Below are 18,786 nucleotides of genomic sequence, written 5' to 3'. Positions count from 1 at the left end.
CTTTGGCTGAGATTCCTGCCTTGCAGGGGGGCTGGAATAGATGACCCTTGGGGCTCCCTCCCAGTCTAGGAGGAGGTTCCTTGCTTCCTGCAACCCCCTTTTCCCTGCAACCTCTTCCTCCAGTTTCTGGCCAAGGGAGGGAGCGGATCACAGACCAAGCAAGAGCGTCCCCTCAAAAGGAGCATCTCTGGGATTGTGCAAGGCAGGAGAGAAAAGGCAGAGAGGACTGAGCAGGGGGGACTCGGCTTGGCAAGGGTTAAAGGGAACTGAGCTGCATTCCTAGAGAGGACAGGAAGGAAGGGGGGGCCCGGGTCCTCCAGAGGAAAAGCCCCTCCCTCCCCTTCCTGCATGTGGGGGGGGGTTGCTTTCCTCTGCTGCAAAGGCTGCCTTGCTCTCTTCCACGGGGATCTGGTGAGTCTCTTCCTCCTTCCCCCCCCGGAGGGTGCAGTGGGGAGAAGGGGGGGGGGGGTCCCAGGGATGCAACAGGGGAGGGTGTCTCATGTGGGGGGGGGAGAAGACTCTGGGAGGAGGGGGTCCTGCCAGGGAGGGAGGGGGTTGCGCGAGGTTTGCAACTACAGTACTGTATGTCCTGCATTTCTATGCAGGCGCTGCTTACTCCTTTGGGAAGGGCAGTCCTCTCCTGGGATCTGGTGAGTCTCCTCTCTCTCCCCCCCTCAGGAGTGTGCAGTGGGGAGAAAGGGGGGGGGTCCCAGGGCTGCCCGAGGGGAGGGTGGCTCATGTGGGGGGGGGGAGAAGACTCTGGGAGCAAGGGGTCCTGCCAGGGAGGGGCGAGGTGGCAGGAACTGTCTCCTTCCTTTAGATCTTTTGTGGAGGGGGGAGGGGAGGAGGTTACCGCCCCCCCCCTTCCAGAAAATAATAATATTCAGAGCCCCCTGGGAAATCCAGCAGATAGAAATCTCGCTTCTTTAAATAAGGCTATCAGTAGGACTTCTGCTGTGTGTGACACGGGTCAGCGTCATTGCACAACAGAGGAAACACGTGTGAATGGTTGCTCCCAAACCTCTTCCTTTGTTTCCCTTCTTTCTTTCTCCTTATTGGCAGAGGAGGCCAGCCAAGCAGATCAAGCCAAGCTTTAGGAGGAGCTGGGTATGTTGAGTTGGAGAAGAGATAGGAGAGTCAGATTAGATGATTTATTACGGTCAGAGACCAGCTTATAAAACACACCTGGGGGTACAGTCACAGAAGTAAAACAGGCAATTTATGTACAACAACAAATTTAAAAACAAAGGACACCAACAAACTATCCCAGGGAGTTGACTCAGAGTCACCCATGAGACCGAGTTTGGGGATTTTCGTGACGGACTATTTTGAGTTGGGAGATGGTCTGCGCCTACAGATCTCTACACAGAATCTGGCGACCATCCAGGTCATCTTCTGACCTTTGCCTAACAGGAAAAGGTCTAATTTTTGCTTTTGCGGGAGGTCAGCGAGCCTCACCAGCAGGGGATCAGTGGTCTTACTACGTGCCTCTTCGTAAAAGGGACGTCTAAAGAACAAGTGTTTTGGCTTCCTATCTCTCCCAATGGGCAGGTGAAAAGTCTCTGAGCATACGGGGCTTTTCTAAAGGCTCCATCCAGGACCAGCGAGGGAAGAGCCGAGCTTCTGGCGAGTGTCAAGGCCCTTCTTGCATTTCTAGATGCGAGAAAGAAGAGATATTCTGCCGGTGCAGCTATATATTTCTCGATTTCTCCCATTTTATGGTCGGAGCACCTTGCGCAGTCCTGTTGTCTCTCGGTGTCTAATATTCTTTGCCTGACCGTGGCTTTTGCCTGGCCCAAGCCCAGACTTAGAAGGTCTGGAGGGGCAAAACCCAGTTTCCGGTGGGTGTTCAGGACTGCAGTCTGCCAGCCTGACTGGAATTGATCGCAGAGGATCAATGGGGCTACTATCCCTCTGGGGAGCAGATTCAATGTCAGCCATTTGTAGATTGATGTTAGGCAGATGCTAGCTTCCACTCTCATCATCCCCGTTTCTCATCTAACCCATGCGTTTGAGACACATCTGGGCACTTGGAGGAGAGCTCTAAGAAGTCTAGATTGAACTCTCTCAAGGGGGGAGGAAGCCGAGGAAGGCAGGCGCAAAAAGGAACCATGAAGAAGTTGTGCCAAAGTTTTGGCCTTGTATAGTTTTAGAGCTGCGGGAACGAAGAAGCCCCCTTGTGCTCTGAAAAATTTAAGGATACAATTTGCGGGTTTTTCCGCTGAACTCCCGATGGAGTTTATGTGTAGTTTGTTGGCTCCTGAGGCCTGTACCACCATTCCTAGATACTTGTAGTTTGTGACTAGTTCTAATTTATGGCCTTGGAGTTCCCAGCTTTTAAGCTTTGGTTTTGCCCCAAAAGCGAGTATCTTGGTCTTTTGATAGTTGATTTTGAGACATTCAAATTCACAGTATGCTGCGAGCTTTCTTAGTGCTCTTTTGAGTCCAATGGGGGTTCTAGATAAAATTACTTCATCATCGGAATATAGCAGGACCGAAATATGCCGATTTGCGAGCTTTGGAGGGTGGAGTTCTGAGTCATGGAGTGCAGATACTAAATTATTTAGATAGAAATTGGCTCCTTATCTCTCTCGCCCTGACCTAGCCACTGTGATCCACGCGACGGTCACCTCCAGACTGGATTATTGTAACTCGCTCTACGTGGGGATGCCCTTGAGACTGACCCAGAAACTCCAGCGGGTGCAGAATGCTGCAGTGAGACTCCTTACGGGGTCTTCGCTGCGGGATCACATTCATTCGGTGATATACCAGCTGCACTGGCTCCCGGTGGAGTACAGGATCAGGTTTAAGGTGCTGGTTTTAACCGTCAAAGCCCTACACGGCCTAGGACCCTCGTATCTACGGGACCGCCTCTCCTGGTATGCCCCACAGAGGAACCTACGATCTGCAAATAACATCCTGAAGGTCCCAGGCCACAGAGAGGTTAGGATGGCCTCAACTAGAGCCAGGGCTTTTTCGGCTGCGGCTCCAACCTGGTGGAACGCTCTGTCACAAGAGACAAGGGCCCTGCAGGACTTGACATCTTTCCGCAGGACCTGCAAGACAGAGCTGTTCCACCAGGCCTTTGGCCAGGGCACAGCCTGACTCCCTCCTTTGGCAATCTTTACAATACTTTAGTTTATGGTTGCCATCAATTTTGATTTTAATTAATTCTTATGATGTTTTTATAATGTTGCACTATTTTAGTGTTGTTAGCCGCCCTGAGCCCGGCTTCGGCTGGGGAGGGCGGGATATAAATAAAATTTATTATTATTATTATTATTATTATTATTATTATTATTATTATTATTAAATTGAATAGTAGAGGGGCTAATAGGCACCCTTGCCTGACTCCTTTAGAGGTTTTAATAGGGTCCGTTAGGTGTCCTAGGCGGCTGCACCTGACTCTAAGAGCCGTGTTTGCGCGCAGTGCCTGAATTAAGAGCAGAAGCTCTTAGTTCTATGTAGGTCCCCTGTAGTCTGTCCCAGAGACTGTTCTGGAGACTGTATCAAAGGCTGCTTTTAGATCAACAAAGGCAGTCTACAGTGAGGCCTGCCTTTTGGAGAGCCATGTCACCTGGGTGCAGGATTCCAACCCATGGCTCCAAGCTACAAGAAAGGAGATTCGGACTCAAGACACCTAGTCATTTTTCACTAGGAACCAATGACTCCCTTGTCAATCAGTTCTGACTTCATGCATTGACTGGAAGGAAGGAGCAACCAGGCTGATTCGCCTCGCATTAATCTCTTCACTTGCCTCCACATTTCCACAATCTCCCTTCTAGAGGCCTACATCTCCTCCTCCTCCTTTTTAGAAAGATAGCTCAGAGTCTGGGCTGTGGTGCAGTCCTACCCTGGTTCCCAGCAAGACTCATCCATGCTTGCTCAGGGAAGTTTTTTCTTCTCCTGATATTGTACAGCTTTTGTAACAGAACAATGTAATTGCTTTGTAGGATTTGCTAGAGCTTCTCATTCAGACAGACAGAACTTGGCAGAAGACCAAAAGGTTCCTTCCGATCTCTCAGAGGCTTCCTGAGAGCACAGATGGATGAGCGAGACTCAGCTGGCCCCAGAGCAGGAAGAGGCCATGCAATCCAAACTGGGAGCAGTGGGGGAATCTTGGAAAACTCTGTGCATAAGATCCTGGGTGAGGAGGATACCCTCCGCTCAGAGGTGCAGAGCCAGCAGTTGAGGCAGTTCTGCTTCCAGGAGGCCAAAGGACCCCGAGAGGTTTGCAGCCAACTCTACCACCTTTGCCATCAGTGGCTGAAGCCAGAAAGGCACACGAAAGCTGAGATGCTGGACCTGGTGATCTTGGAGCAGTTCCTGGCTGTCCTTCCACCAGAGATGGAGAGCTGGGTGAGGGAGTGTGGAGCGGAGACCAGTTCCCAGACAGTGGCCCTGGCTGAAGGTTTCCTCCTGAGTCAGGCAGAGGAGAGAAAGCAGGTGAGAGAGACCTTCCTCTGGATACTCCCAAGGGGCTCCAAACAGGATGGAGAACATCCAAAAATGGTCTGCTGATGGCCCATCCGTTTTCAGGGAATGAAATCTAACACCCTTAAAGTATCTGTCTTTGCGTTCTCTTTCTAATATTTCTCACCTTTAATTTACTGTTTTGAATTCTTGTTGTTCTTTCAGAAAAGGGATCATTTTGCAGAAATGGACCTGGATTCCTGTGAGGCAGAGAGGCCTCTGTTGGACACCAGAGAGAGGCCACTGGGTAAGGAGGAAGGTGGCTCTTCTCCATTTGGTCTTGTTCTGTTGGTTTTCCAGCTCATCTGAGGGTTCTTTTCATCTTGGTTTTTTTTTTTTTTTGAGGGGTGGGGGTTGGGCTCAGAGGGTTCAGAGGAGGGGAGATATATTTCTGCACACCTAACATGAAATGGGCACAAACCTCCAACTGCACTCAGTAGGTAAGGCTTTCTCAAAGGCCCATCTGTAGTTAGAGATGTCTTGTTTCCTCTGTGAGAGAAGCAGGCACTCCTGGCATCCTGATTACCTTTTTTTCTCTTGCAGGTGGCAGAAGGATGCCGGCAAAACCTCCTGATCCATCTTTTCATGGTGGCAGAAGGGAAGCAGTGGCTGTGGAACCAGATCAGGTCAGGGGAAGCTGCCTTGTGGGGACAGAGGCCGAGGGATGGAGCAATGTCATGGACTGCTTGGGCACAGAGGAATGGTGGGGGGAAGCAGCCAGGGAACAAGGAAGGGAAGATTGCTCTGAGCCCAAGGAGTGAAGGTGGAGGAAGGATTAGATAGATAGATAGATAGATAGATGATAGATAGATAGTTTATTGCGGCCATAGGCCCACATTCAATACATCAGACAGCAACACAGGTATAACAAGATAAAATTAATAAATTAAATTACGTTTAAATCAAGTACATCTCAGACCGTAAGTTTCTAAATTCCATTAAAATAAGAACAATATAGTGCTTAAAATATCAAATTATCAGTATAAATCAATGAATGAATGAATTTATTAATACGGTCACAGACCAGTCACAACACACACAATATCGCAGATCATTAAAAAACAACAACCAGAGATGCAGAGGACAATATGAATATAACAAGGATTTAAATATAAAAATTAAAATTAATTATTAGCGTGCTCCCTGTAGTTAACATTTGGGGGTTTGGTCATCATGGGATACCACTTGCTTCCTGCGATTGATTGCAGACACACAGAATTTGGCTACATTTAATGTAGTCTTGGGATTCTTATCCTCTAGCAGTTCCGATTCGATGGAGTTCCGATTCTTTCCTGGACTTTTGCAAAACAGGTGTAATAAAAGTCAAACGTATATCCTCATAAAGACGGCAACGTAATAGTACATGTAGAGCAGTTTCAACTTCCAACGAGCCACAAGGGCAGACCCGTGCTGTATATGGTTTACCCTCAAATCTGCCCTGAAGTAAGGCAGAAGGGAGAACGTTGAATCTGGCGAGAGTAAAAGACCGTCTGTATTTGGGTACCTGAAGACCTGACAGATAGTTAGCTGGAGAGAAACCTCTCCCATGGTCCCTTATTGCTGGGTGTTTGATCATTTCGCTCATGTGGCATTGTAATTCTACGTCCCAGATACGCTGGCGAATTGTAGTCCTAGCTTTCTCGAAGCCTGTCGCTATCAGGGTCTGCTGTGGGATCCCCAAGCCTTTGAGCTTTTCCAGCAGTGTAGCTTTCCATTTAGATTGGTAGTTATCTAATAGGGTTAAAGGTGCCAGCCCAACCGGGAAGAAAATAAGCTTTAGCCAATAATGAATCTTCAATATCCATATCCGAGTACTGATAGGAATTTGCCCAACCTCCAAACGGACCGCTATGTTGGATACGCAAGAGGGTATCCCCAGCAGGCAGCGGAAAAACTTAGTTTGGAATGCCTCTAGGAGAGTAAGGTTTTTAAAGCTGCAGATCTGGGATCCATATAACAATTGTGATAGTATTTTGGCAGCAAAGACCTGGGAGGCTGCCGGTATGTATTGGCCCCCTTTCCCATAGAAGAATCTTATTAACGCTTTGGTAGCTCTTTCTGCATTTGCAATAGTATTATTAATCTGAAAGCGCCAGGAGCCCCTTTCCTGGAAGGTTACACCCAGGTATTTAAAGGTTGCTACCTGTTCTATTGAGCGATTGTCTATTCTCCATTTGTGCCTCCTCCTTTTTTTTAGAGAACACCATGACTTTGAATTTGTTGTAGTTAATTGTTAGCTGTTCGATGCTGCAGTAATTAGTAAAAGATCTCAAAAGTTTTCTTAATCCAACGCAAGAAAAAGAAATTAAAGCTGTGTCATCCGCATATAAAAGGACCGGGAGGGGCGTACCAGCCAATTTGGGGGGGTGGGCATTTTCCTTCTCCATATTTCCTACTAACGAGTTAATATAAAAATTAAATAGAATAGGCGCAAGGACACACCCTTGCCTGACATGAGCCAACAGTGTGACGCGGCAGCTAAAAAAGCCAATGCAATTCTGGGCTGCATCAATAGGAGTATAGCATCTAGATCAAGGGAAGTAATAGTGCCACTGTATTCTGCTCTGGTCAGACCACACCTGGAGTACTGTGTCCAGTTCTGGGCACCACAATTCAAGAAGGACACTGACAAACTGGAACGTGTCCAGAGGAGGGCAACCAAAATGGTCAAAGGCCTGGAAACGATGCCTTATGAGGAACGGCTAAGGGAGCTGGGCATGTTTAGCCTGGAGAAGAGGAGGTTAAGGGGTGATATGATAGCCATGTTCAAATATATAAAAGGATGTCACCTAGAGGAGGGAGAAAGGTTGTTTTCTGCTGCTCCAGAGAAGCGGACACGGAGCAATGGATCCAAACTACAAGAAAGAAGATTCCACCTAAACATTAGGAAGAACTTCCTGACAGTAAGAGCTGTTTGACAGTGGAATTTGCTGCCAAGGAGTGTGGTGGAGTCTCCTACTTTGGAGGTCTTTAAGCAGAGGCTTGACAACCATATGTCAGGAGTGCTCTGATGGTGTTTCCTGCTTGGCAGGGGGTTGGACTCGATGGCCCTTGTGGTCTCTTCCAACTCTATGATTCTATGATTCATAGGTCACTACTTTAGAATGGATCTCTTTTGCCCCTAGGACGGGAAAATTATCTCTCCAGAGGCATTGGCTCAAATACAGATTCGGGAGCCTATGCCTTAAGGACAACCAGTAACAAAGGCTGCGCCTCCAAAGAGTATTTTCTAAAGATGTAGTTTTTAATTCTAAGTGAATAGCTGCGTTACTAACGCACTGAGGAAGTTTAAGCAGTCGTCTTAGAAATTGGTTTTGAATTACCTCCAAGGGCATCAAGTTTACTGCGGTCCCCCATAAAGGAACAGCGTATGCCAATGTTGCAATTACTTTAGCTTTGAATACTTTCAGGGCAGATGGGACATGAAGAGCCCCGTCTGAAAAGAAAAGGCGCAAAGGATAGGGCCTTGGCCTTGTTTAAAATATGTGCAATATGGGCCTTCCAACCCAGATTATATTGGAGAAAGACTCCCAGGTATTGAAATTTATAGACCTGTTCAATAGGTTTTCCATCTAATTGCCACTTATAGGATTTCCGACTTTTTGAGAAGATTAGTACTTTTGATTTAGATTGATTTATAGTGAGGGAATTTGTTTTACAATATGAAACAAAGAATTTTAATGCTCTCCTGAGGCCAATTCTTGAGAAGGATAAAATCACAGCATCATCAGCATAGAGTAATAGTGGGCAATGATAGTTTGCGAGGCGGGGGGCATGGGTGATTTCCTGAGATTCAGCCAATGGTATCCTCATGTCACTAATGAATAAATTGAAAAGAAAAGGAGCTAGGATACATCCTTGCCGGACTCCTCTGTTGATGGGCACAGAGTTTGTGAGATCGCCGGCTGGGGTTATTCTCACCCTAGCAGCCGACCCCTCATGCAGCTGGATTATTAACCATAAAAGTCTTCTATCAATTCCCCATTGGGTCAACTTTTCCCAGAGCAACCTTCTGGGGACGCTGTCAAATGCAGCCTTAAGGTCGATAAAAGCCGCACAAAGTTGGCCCCGGTTTGAAGAGGAGTATTTCCGGGCTAGATGGTGCAAGACTAAAACATGGTCCGTAGTTGACTGGTTCGGTCTGAATCCTGCTTGCTGTGGGCCTATCAGTTTCTTTTCTTCAGCCCATTGGGTAAGTCTATTCAGCAGAAAACGTGCGTATATCTTTCCAACTATTGACAGTAAACTAATATTCCTATAATTCTCTGGATCGTCTGGGGAGCCTTTTTTATATTGGAATTATAATAGCGTCCTTCCATATTTTTGGCACCCTTCCAGTTGCATTAATAGCATCAAAAGTAACAGCCAGGATTTTTGCCCACCAGTCGGAATGTAGTTTTATGGCTCACGCCGGAACCAAATCTGGCCCAGGGGCTTTGCCGATTTTAAGTTTAGAGATTAAATTCAAGATTTCATCGGGGTCAGTAGGAGGCCAGATGGGGAGATGGTCAAATACATCATCAAGAGCGTTGGTATTGGAATCTGGTGACGCAAAATATTTCCTTAAAAAGGATTTGCAGACCGGGGCAGGAATTATTGTTAAAGGATATCTCCTTGATCTTCTATTAACCAGTTGCCAAAATTGCCATGAGCTACATGAACTAGAGGCGACTATTAGCGCCTGCCAGCGATTATGTTGCCACTCTTGCTTAGCCATTCTCTGGGCTTGCTTATATGCTGTTTTTGCTTGCTGGTAATTCCTAGGTAATACTAAGGCACCAGAAGATTTATATTCATTGTAAATGGCACAGAGATGTCGTCTAGCTTGTTTGCATTTTAAATTAAACCAGGGGTCACCGGTCTTAAAATGGGCCCGATTTGCTGGTACTGCAAAAAAGGACATAAGATCTTCTGTAAGCAAAGAGAATGAATTAATAATTCGTTCATGCCCATACAGATCTAAATCTAAAACAACATGAGTTTGAATTTTCTCTTGTTGGAAGAATTCCATATATTTTTGGGTTTGAGTTACTGACCATTTTATTCCTCTCACTTGTTCTGCAGTATTTATTCCCATATTTATGGGGTGTCTAGGCTTGATAGACTTCCAATCTAGAGAAAGCTTGGCACTCAAGGGGAGATGGTCATTCATTTGGACGTTTTCTATTTTAAAATAAGAAAAATTTGGGAATAAATCTCTGGAAACAATAAAATAATCGAGAACACTATTTGTAAGTGTGCTCAAATGAGTAAACTCACCTGGAATATCCGGGGGACAATTTCCGTTTAAAATTATCAAATTCAAACGTAAAATCAGCTGATAAAGAAGGGTTCCCACTTCGTTAACCCTATTATCTTTCGATTTTCTCTGTATATGAGGGGAGAAATCCAAGTTCTGGTGATCAGGTATGACCCACCATTTGGCCTTGCCTAGCGCTTCCCAGTTTGCAGCTGTACGAGCATTAAAATCACCTCCCATGACTGCTGAAATGTTTGGGAAGTTAGTGTAACAGAAACCTAGGTGTTCTTCAAGTGTTTCCCATTTGGAATGGAGGTCCACTACCTGCCCCCCGGGGGGGAAATTGTTACCAGTAATTCAAATTTCCCTCCTGAAATCAGTCCTGTAATCGTGTAAGGAGAGGAAGATTTAACAAGTGTAAGTTTTGCTTGCAATTAGAGGGAAATGGCTATTGCCAAACCTCCCCTAGGGCGTCCACCTTTAAGAGAGGGGCTAGCTGGAAGCAAAATGGTATCGTATCCATTTATGTCAATCGCCTCCTCTTCCCAAGTTTCTTGTAGGAGAATTACTTGAAATAAATTAACAAATTTTAAGAAGTCTGGATCAGATTTCTTCCCCCTCCATCCAGCATAAAATGACATCGAGGAGTGGTTGGGTTGGTCGTTAGGTAGTCAGATCATGTGGGAATGGGATTCTAACTTTGGGGGAGTTTCAGCTTCAAAAAAAATCAGTAATTTTCCTTTGAGAAGGTGGCAATCGTGCTATACATCCCAACTGTTTGAATTTATTGGGGTGGTTTGGCTGTAAAGTCGTGCCACTCGTCTCGCTAAAGGCAGATGTTTGGCCTAAGATAGTCGACTTTTCAGAGCCAGATGGTAGAATTAGGGGAGTATTACTTAGAGAGAGCGAAATTAAGTCAACAGGTATCGTGCCACTAGTTGAGTGATCATTAGTTGTTTGAATAATTTTGTTAATACGACCTGTCGGGTCTTCAACCAGATCATTCTTTGGGGCTAAAAATAAAATGGAGTCGTCTCTCATTTGTTGGTCTGGTTCAGCTGGTTCTGTTACCAGTTCGATGGTATCTATGGATTTATTCAACTTGCACACATTAGAAGAGAGTGGGTTAATAAAATTACAAGTAAGTGGACCCATATGGGGCACTTTACATGGAGAGCCTAATTCAGATTCGTTAAGTTCCCTCATTTTGTCCCAGACAGATGTTGTAGTCATATTTGCCTCAGAGATGGGGTGCATAATAGATGGGTCTGGTGATGGGGTTTCCGCCTCCAGAGTATGGAGGAGTGGATTCATCTCCGCAACAACCAGTTGGCTGGTAGGGGTGGGTGCCTTCCCAACCCACAGGTTCTTGGTGGTATAAGCGTGGGGCAGAATCTGAACCACAGTCTCTATCAAGCATATTTTGTTTAGGTAATCTCAGCTGTTCCTCCGTCACTTTTGTCAGGCAGAAATAAAGGGAATCAATTTTATGGAGTATTTCTTTCTGAACTTCTTGCGGGAGAACGCTATAAGAGTGGAGTCAGTTATTATCAAAGCTATCGAGGTCGATTCCCTGATTCTCCGCATACCTGGGCCCAAGGAAGTCCAACCTTTGAGAGTCCTTGGCAACCAGACCAGAAGGATGTTTGGAGATGTCCTCCGCAGAGTTTATATCAATTAGAACATGTTGGTCAATCTCATGTTGAGTTTTTGGCAAACTTACAATATGGGGGATAAGTGGAATTGGAGGTGCTTCATTCTTAAAGTACCTTGAGATTCTTATACCACTCGTCTCCAGGTGTTCTCTACATTTGTACACTAGTTTTGCCAGTCTCCCCTCGTAGAATGAGACCACCGCTCTGACAAGGAATCCGTTGAAGTATAGATATTCCACTTGGGCCAAATCAGTAGGGTTATTAAGTATACCCGGCATATAGATCTTTAAAAGGTTCAATAGATGGGCTTTACGTTCTTCTTGTGACAGGAGTCCTGGGGGTTTAGGATAATTTGATAAAACAAGTTTGTTTCGGTACAGCACCAGATTCCAGTTTTTATTTGTTAGGTTTGTCTGATTTCTCTTCTTAGAGGGATTGGTTTCATCTACAGATAGAATATAAGACCGTGGATCTTGGATCAAGATGTCTTGCTTGGAGTTAGGTGTTGGGGTAGGTGTTAAGGGTTCCAAGCAATCCATCGCAGCGTCAGGGCAAGGGTTTATAGAACGTTCTTGCTTAGAAGATTTCCTAGTTAGAAGTTTCTCAGTGTTCCCACTGTTCTCGGTTATTGGGATACTCTTGAGAAGATTAAAGAGCTTTTTAAAATCCATTTTTTTGTAACGCACTGCCTTAAAATTTTTAATATTTCTGCTCTTTTTTACCCTTATAGGCCTCCTTTTCAAGGCAGTAGCCCTACAAGATCTCTTGGCCTTCCTTGGTGATCTGTTTTTGCAGGTGGTAGGAAGGAAGTTGTTATTACTTTCCAATTCTACAGTCACCCCGCTGGATTCCCTACAGAGAGTTTTGCAAGTGTCCATTATTATAGTGAGGATTTTTGTACAGGTGGCCAGATGAGATTTTATATTTTCGAGATCCTCAGTTAAAAGCACAAGCCATTTGATAACTGATAAATCCTCATCCTCATTTGTCTCAAGTTGGAAGCAGGAGTCTCTTGATGTTTTAGGGTTTCCCGAAGACATCTCTGCAATTTGTTTTAACATTAGTTCTTCCACTTCTCGGACTTGGGATGGTTCAGGAGAAGCTTGGGATTTTAGTCTCTGTTTTGGGAGTACTTTGGTGACTGTACCAATTGTGTTTGGATTTACTTTGGGTTTTATTGGCCCTTGTTGTGGCATTCTTCTATACAATCCTCTCTCTGCACAGCCGGCCCTTCAGTGCAGGAGGGAGAAGTTTCAGTTTCCTGCTGATTCTCACTCGGCTTGACTTTACCCCTATTCTTAAAGGGTAGCTCTTTTAGAGAGAGGTCTTAGATCACTCCGATAAAAGCCTGGTGTTCTACAGCCACTCCTGGTCGTCACCATTATTTATATTGCAAAGGTCAAGTTGGCAAAAATCTCACCTCGGTTCATTGGCTCCGTCGGGTGTTGCAGGAGGGTTCTCCGCGGGACTACTTCCAAGGTAGGCAGGTAATTGAGACCAATTTTCTGAGCTCCTTTGCCGTGGTGGTGGAGGCCGCGTCGTCGTCAGCGGCGCCTTTCTGGGCCGTGTCGCCCTCCTAGCTCAGTGGGAAGGCGTCCGAGATAACAAGGAAGTAAAACCAAGAAATGATAAAATAGGGCAGTAAAACAATAAAGTAAAACAATAAAAGGACCATAAAACTATAAAATGGTGAGAACAGCTGCCTCACCCTGCCTCACAGATCGGTGGCCATCTTGGATCCCGTGGAGGAAGGATTGGCGGTCAGAGGGAGAAACCTGGGAAGAGGAGGTGTCAGAAGCTGAAGGGGAAACAGGGCTTAGTGAGCTGGGATACTCTGTGGCAGAATGCAGTGCAGAATCGGAGGCAGAAGAGGAAGGAGGCGAGTGGGAGGAGGGAGGTCGAGAGGCAGAGGTGAGTCAGGAGAAGGAGGAGCCACCGGGGGCTCCCCCTCCTTCTGCCAGAAGCCACCCTCCCTGCTTGTCTCTCAGATCCAGCAGATGGCTTACAATGGAGGAGCAAAGGCAGGCTGCACACTGGCGCGCTGTTCAATCGCTTGCCAGAAACCCCAGAGAGGAGGGGACTTGGAAAGCTGTGGGGAGCCGGGGGCCTTCACTCTCAGCAACTGCTTTTGTGGAGGAAGAGGCTCAGGGAATGAGCTGCTGTTCTCATGAAGCCCGAAACTCAGCTAAGTCTGTGAACATCGTGTTCTTGCTGATAAAGAGTAAACTCCAGCTGTGAACTGTGGGATTTCCTCCTCACATAACTCTGTGACATGAGGCTTCTGAATGTTGCCAGTAGGATTCACCTGTAGTTGCAGTTTTCATGGAATCCTAGAGTTGAAAGGGACCCCAAGGGTCATCAAGTCCCACCCCCTGCATTGCAGGAGTCTCAGCTAGATCCTCCAAGACAGATGGCCATCCAAACTAGGCTTCTTGTATTTCTATATTCATCAATGAATGTTAAAATAGGCTTCTAAGCAGCGGACAGACGAGTACAAATAATTTCCAGGATTCACCTAGCCAGCCCTATCTGCTGCAAAATGGGGCCTGCTTCCCACTCCTCCGGCTCTCCATGCCCCATGAACCCCTTGAATTTGGCTCTAGGGCATTGGAAGGGAACCTCCCCAGAACAACTCACGAGGAGAGGAGAAAGTGGATCCTTCCATCGGGGAAACTGGAATGCTTGCGTAGGCAGAAGAACGTAAACATAAGCTGGAGTACCACCTATTTGCAAAAAGATGAATACCCACAGTTAAAATGCAGAATAAAAGAGTTCAATTAAAGTGTTAAAATAGGTAACCATAATAAAAATGTGCAGCAAAGCAATCCTATTGAAATAACACAGCAATTAACAGGAAGGAAATAACAGAGCATTGTGTAGCAGATCATATTTCTGCTGTCTCAGAGGAGGACATTTCCCTTTTTCTTTTAGGGTCCAGTGTGCTTTGAAGATGTCGCTGTTCGTTTCACGGACGAGGAGTGGGAGTTGCTGGATCCTGACCAGAGAGCTCTGCATAAGGACGTCATGGAGGAGAATTGGGGGATCGTGGCCTCTCTTGGTAAGCCTCTTTGTGGGATCGTCATATCTGCCAGGAAATTCAAAAAATGCCTCTATGTGACAAACCTCATATATTTTCACAGTGCCCCCTACAACACCTGGGAACCTAACACCCCCACAAGAAATAGTAGATTACAGTTTTTTCTGTGAACAATCTTCAGTTCTGCCTCCTACTACCACAGTTGGGCTGATTTGAACTGCCCAGGCATCTTAAATGTCAGCTTCAGAGTTGTTAGGAAAGATAAGTAGCTTCTGTCAGGTTTTCTGTTTTTGTTTTTGCTGCTGTCAGTCTTGGGTTGACCAAAGAGACGACTGACACTGGAGATGGAGGGGATGCCATGACTGGGCCAAACAACATCTGCCCCAGAGAAGAGCCAGGCTGACTGAAACTCAGGTAGTACTAGCAGTGATAATAATAATAATAATTTTTATTTATGCCCTGACCATCTGGTTGGGTTGCTCCAGCCAATCTGGGAAGCTTCCAACACATATACAGTGGTACCTCTGGTTGCGAATGGGATCCGTTCCAGAGATCCGGCCAGAACCTGAGGTTTTCGCAACCCGAGGATCACTGTTCTGGGCATGCGCATGGATTTGTCGCTTTCATAAGCTGATGTTTATAAAACCCGAGGGTTACGTAACCCGAGGTGCTACTGTATAAACATGAAACAGTAATAATAGCATCTAAAGCAATGAAAAAAGTACAAATTTTAAAAAAGTACAAAAAATTAAAATGCGTAACTTACTTCAAACAAAGCGACATTCAACCAACGATTAGAATCTAATAATAAATACATTGGTTTATTGCAAATAACAAAGGAAATGAAGACTGCCTTCTCTACAACAAATTTAATGAGCATTATTCCCTAACTGGGGGCTCCATTTGTTCCTGAGGCTCTTATCCCTTTTTCTCTCCATTGCAGATTGTGATGAATTGGAAAACAAGAACAAAGGTGACCACAACACAATCTGCAGAGTGGAGAAGGCACGTAAAAATTTGGAATGTGGGAAGAGCTGCAGTCAGAGCTCCCATTCCACATCCCAACAACGAAATCTCTTTGGAAAGAAACCCAATCAGTGCATTGAATGTGGAAAGAGCTTCAGGAAGAGATCTGATCTCACTTCCCATCAAAGAATTCATACAGGGGAGAAACCCTATCAGTGTATGCAATGTGGAAAGAGCTTCAGTCACAGCCACAGTCTCACTTCCCATCAAAGAATTCATACAGGGGAGAAACCCTATCAGTGTATGGAATGTGGAAAGAGCTTCAGTCAGAGCTCCAATCTCACTTCCCATCAAAGAATTCATACAGGGGAGAAACCCTATCAGTGTATGGAATGTGGAAAGAGCTTCAGTAAGAGCTCCAGTCTCACTTCCCATCAAAGAATTCATAAAGGGGAGAAACCCTATCAGTGTATGGAATGTGGAATGTGCTTCAGTATGAGCTCCGGTCTCACTAAACACCAAAAAATTCATACAGGGGAGAAACCCTATCAGTGCATAGAATGTGGAAGGAACTTCAGTATGAGCTCTGATCTCACTAAACATCAAAGAATTCATACAGGGGAGAAACCCTATCAGTGTATGGAATGTGGAAAGAGCTTCAGTCAGAGCTCCAATCTCACTTCCCATCAAAAAATTCATACAGGGGAGAAACCCTATCAGTGTATGGAATGTGGAAAGAGTTTCAGTTTGAGCTCTGATCTCACTAAACATCAAAGAATTCATACAGGGGAGAAACCCTATCAGTGTATGGAATGTGGAATGAGCTTCAGTATCAGCTCCAGTCTCACTACCCATCAAAGAATTCATACAGGGGAGAAACCCTATCAGTGTATGGAATGTGGAAAGAGCTTCAGTCAGAGCTCCAATCTCACTTCCCATCAAAGAATTCATACAGGGGAGAAACCCCATCAGTGTATGGAATGTGGAAAGAGCTTCAGTCAGAGCTCCAGTCTCACTTCTCATCAAAGAATTCATACAGGGGAGAAACCCTATCAGTGTATGGAATGTGGAAAGAGCTTCAGTATGAGCTCCGATCTCACTAAACATCAAAGAATTCATACAGTGGAGAAACCCTATCAGTGTATGGAATGTGGAAAGAGCTTCAGGAAGAGATCTGACCTCACTTCCCATCAAAGAATTCATACAGGGGAGAAACCCTATCAGTGTATGGAATGTGGAAAGAGCTTCAGTATGAGCTCCAGTCTCACTTCCCATCAAAGAATTCATACAGGGGAGAAACCCTATCAGTGTATGGAATGTGGAAAGAGCTTCAGTATGAGCTCCAGTCTCACTTCCCATCAAAGAATTCATACAGGGCAGAAACCCTATCAGTGTATGGAATGTGGAAAGAGCTTCAGTATGAGCTCCAGTCTCACTTCCCATCAAAGAATTCATACAGGGCAGAAACCCTATCAATGTGCGGAATGTGGAAAGAGCTTCAATCAAAAGGCCAGTCTTACTTACCATCAAAGAATTCATACAGGGGAGAATCACGGAATTGTAGAATTTTTGAGCTTGAAGTGATCCCTGGTGCAATCTATTCCACCCATGTGATCCAGGAATAGCAAGTAAAGCATCCATGACAGATCACCATCCAACTTCTTTTGATAACCTAAAAGAATGGAAATTCCAGCACTCCCAAGGGAGTCCAATCCACTAACAGCTCTTGCTGTCAAAAAGCTCTTCTGCATCTTTAGTCAGTCTTTTTTTAAAAAAAAAACTTGAAGGCATTGGTTTGTGTCCTACCCTGTTGAGCAGGCGTCCTATTGGGAAGACCCAGTTCTCTGAGTGCATGTTCTGGAAGTTGGGCAATAGGGGCAGTACAGGATTCCTTTTGGTGTACAGACCTCCCCACTGCACCAAGGATTCCCTGCCCGAGTTGCTCCAGGTCATGGCGGATGTTCTCCTGGAGACACCTAGTTTGGTTGTCCTAGGGGATTTTAACATCCACGCCGACATGACCTTACAAGGGGTTGCTTGGGACTTCGTGGAAAGCATGGCCTCCATGTGGCTTTCCCTGAATATGTTTGGCCCAACTCATAGCCGCGGACATGCCTTAGACTTGGTGTTCAGCTCTCTTCCTTATTGAGAATGCCTGCCGGAAGGTGAAAACGAGATGCAGAGAGCCAGAAGATCATTATTGGGACTCACAATTTCTCTAAAACAAAGAATCACCAGAGAGCCAACACCATCTTCCCTGGCTCAGAAACAGAACAGGTTGAGGAAGCCAAGAAAACGGAGCAAATAGAAGAAGCAGTGAGTAACAACGTTGGGGAAACCTTACCCCACCTTAAGGAGGATGACAATGACCCACCCCCCTCCTCGCAGAAAAAGCTAATCCATCCAAGAGGGTAAGAGCAGGAGCAGGAGGGATTCCTCCCACTCCTAGCTCTGATCCACCCATGCCTCTAGAACAAGATATCAGAGGAGCCTACGTTCAACTGATTTCGGATACGCACCCCTACCAAGAGATTTGCATGTTGTCTGCAGAAATTATGGTTCTGGTTCTCCAAAGACTGAATGAAATCCTCACCAAAATAGTTAATATTGAGAAACAATTGGATACTAGCTCCTCCCCTTTAAATGCCCAAGGGCTTAAAAGGATGATAAGAAATGACTTAACAACTCACCAACTCAATCTATGGATGAAGTGAGGTCCTGTCAAGTCTTGCAAATGAACCAGATAATGCTTGAGATTCACCGATACACTCATAGATGGATGAACCGCAGACAAATTACTATGTCCAAATCAGCAAACTTACCCTTGCTTCCTGCGGAATGGTTCGAAGCCAAACGTAAATATAAAGATCTGATTAAAAAGAAAAAGCTTCAGGCCCAAAGGGGGGAGTGGCAACGCTTATTAGAGGCCTCTTGAAGGAAAGACTCAGCCACGTTTTGGAAAATAGTTGCGAAAAGTTGGCAAGACTCCCCAATTGAAATTGATTATACAAAACCAGTTGGGATTTGGGAGGCTTACTTTTCATCTTTATATACATCAAATCAACATCTGCAGGCCATGCCCCCAGCTTCGAGTGATATTGGCGCCGAATGGCCCCCAGTAGCAACTGAAGACATCTATAGGCTCATTCAACCCCTTAAACCTGGAAAAGCACCCGGCGTAGACAACATTACACCGGAACTCCTTAAGGCTAATGCTGAATGGTGGGCCCCTGTGCTAGCTGCCCTATTTACCAGCATAGATCAATCAGCCACTATCCCTGAGGACTGGGGATTAGCAATCATCATCCCTTTATTCAAGAAAGGGAGCCGATCAGATCCGGCTAATTACAGGCCAATTAGCCTCCTAAGTATCATTAGCAAATTGTACGCTGCCCACCTATGCGATAAATTAGTGG

At 45.6% G+C, this 18,786-nt stretch overlaps 1 protein-coding gene across 5 annotated transcripts; it reads left to right on the top strand.

Moving 5' to 3' along the window:
* Positions 1-313: 313 nt before the first annotated feature.
* Positions 314-17,175, top strand: LOC309530345 (uncharacterized protein). Of its 5 annotated transcripts, XM_082219229.1 has the most exons (8): positions 314-411; positions 606-650; positions 1,063-1,107; positions 3,954-4,446; positions 4,639-4,720; positions 5,017-5,099; positions 14,299-14,425; positions 15,348-17,175. In XM_082219229.1, the coding sequence occupies exons 4-8, from the start codon at positions 4,045-4,047 to the stop codon at positions 16,952-16,954; spliced, it is 2,301 nt and encodes a 766-aa protein (XP_082075355.1). In that variant the 5' UTR covers positions 314-411; positions 606-650; positions 1,063-1,107; positions 3,954-4,044; the 3' UTR covers positions 16,955-17,175. The 5 variants fall into 5 exon arrangements, with proteins under 5 accessions (XP_082075355.1, XP_082075356.1, XP_082075358.1 ...); XM_082219230.1 differs by lacking the exon at positions 1,063-1,107; XM_082219231.1 differs by lacking the exons at positions 606-650; positions 1,063-1,107 and adding an exon at positions 1,552-1,684 and having other exon boundaries at positions 395-411.
* Positions 17,176-18,786: the final 1,611 nt, after the last annotated feature.

This window comes from Podarcis vaucheri (assembly GCF_965113315.1).
Source record: "Podarcis vaucheri genome assembly, chromosome: 4".
NCBI classification, from domain to species: Eukaryota; Metazoa; Chordata; class Lepidosauria; order Squamata; family Lacertidae; genus Podarcis; species Podarcis vaucheri.
The sequence above is the reverse complement of the archived record's forward strand: the minus strand, read 5'-3'. Positions and strand labels throughout refer to the sequence as shown.

What these genes read in the sequence shown, in the direction of transcription:
- LOC309530345 (XM_082219230.1), top strand. Translation starts at nt 4,045, where the DNA reads ATGGATGAGCGAGACTCAGCTGGCCCCAGAGCAGGAAGAGGCCATGCA. An exon ending in AGGCAGAGGAGAGAAAGCAG is followed by an intron (nt 4,447 to 4,638) that starts GTGAGAGAGACC and finishes TTGTTCTTTCAG; the next exon opens with AAAAGGGATCATTTTGCAGA. An exon ending in TGGCTGTGGAACCAGATCAG is followed by an intron (nt 5,100 to 14,298) that starts GTCAGGGGAAGC and finishes TTTTTCTTTTAG; the next exon opens with GGTCCAGTGTGCTTTGAAGA.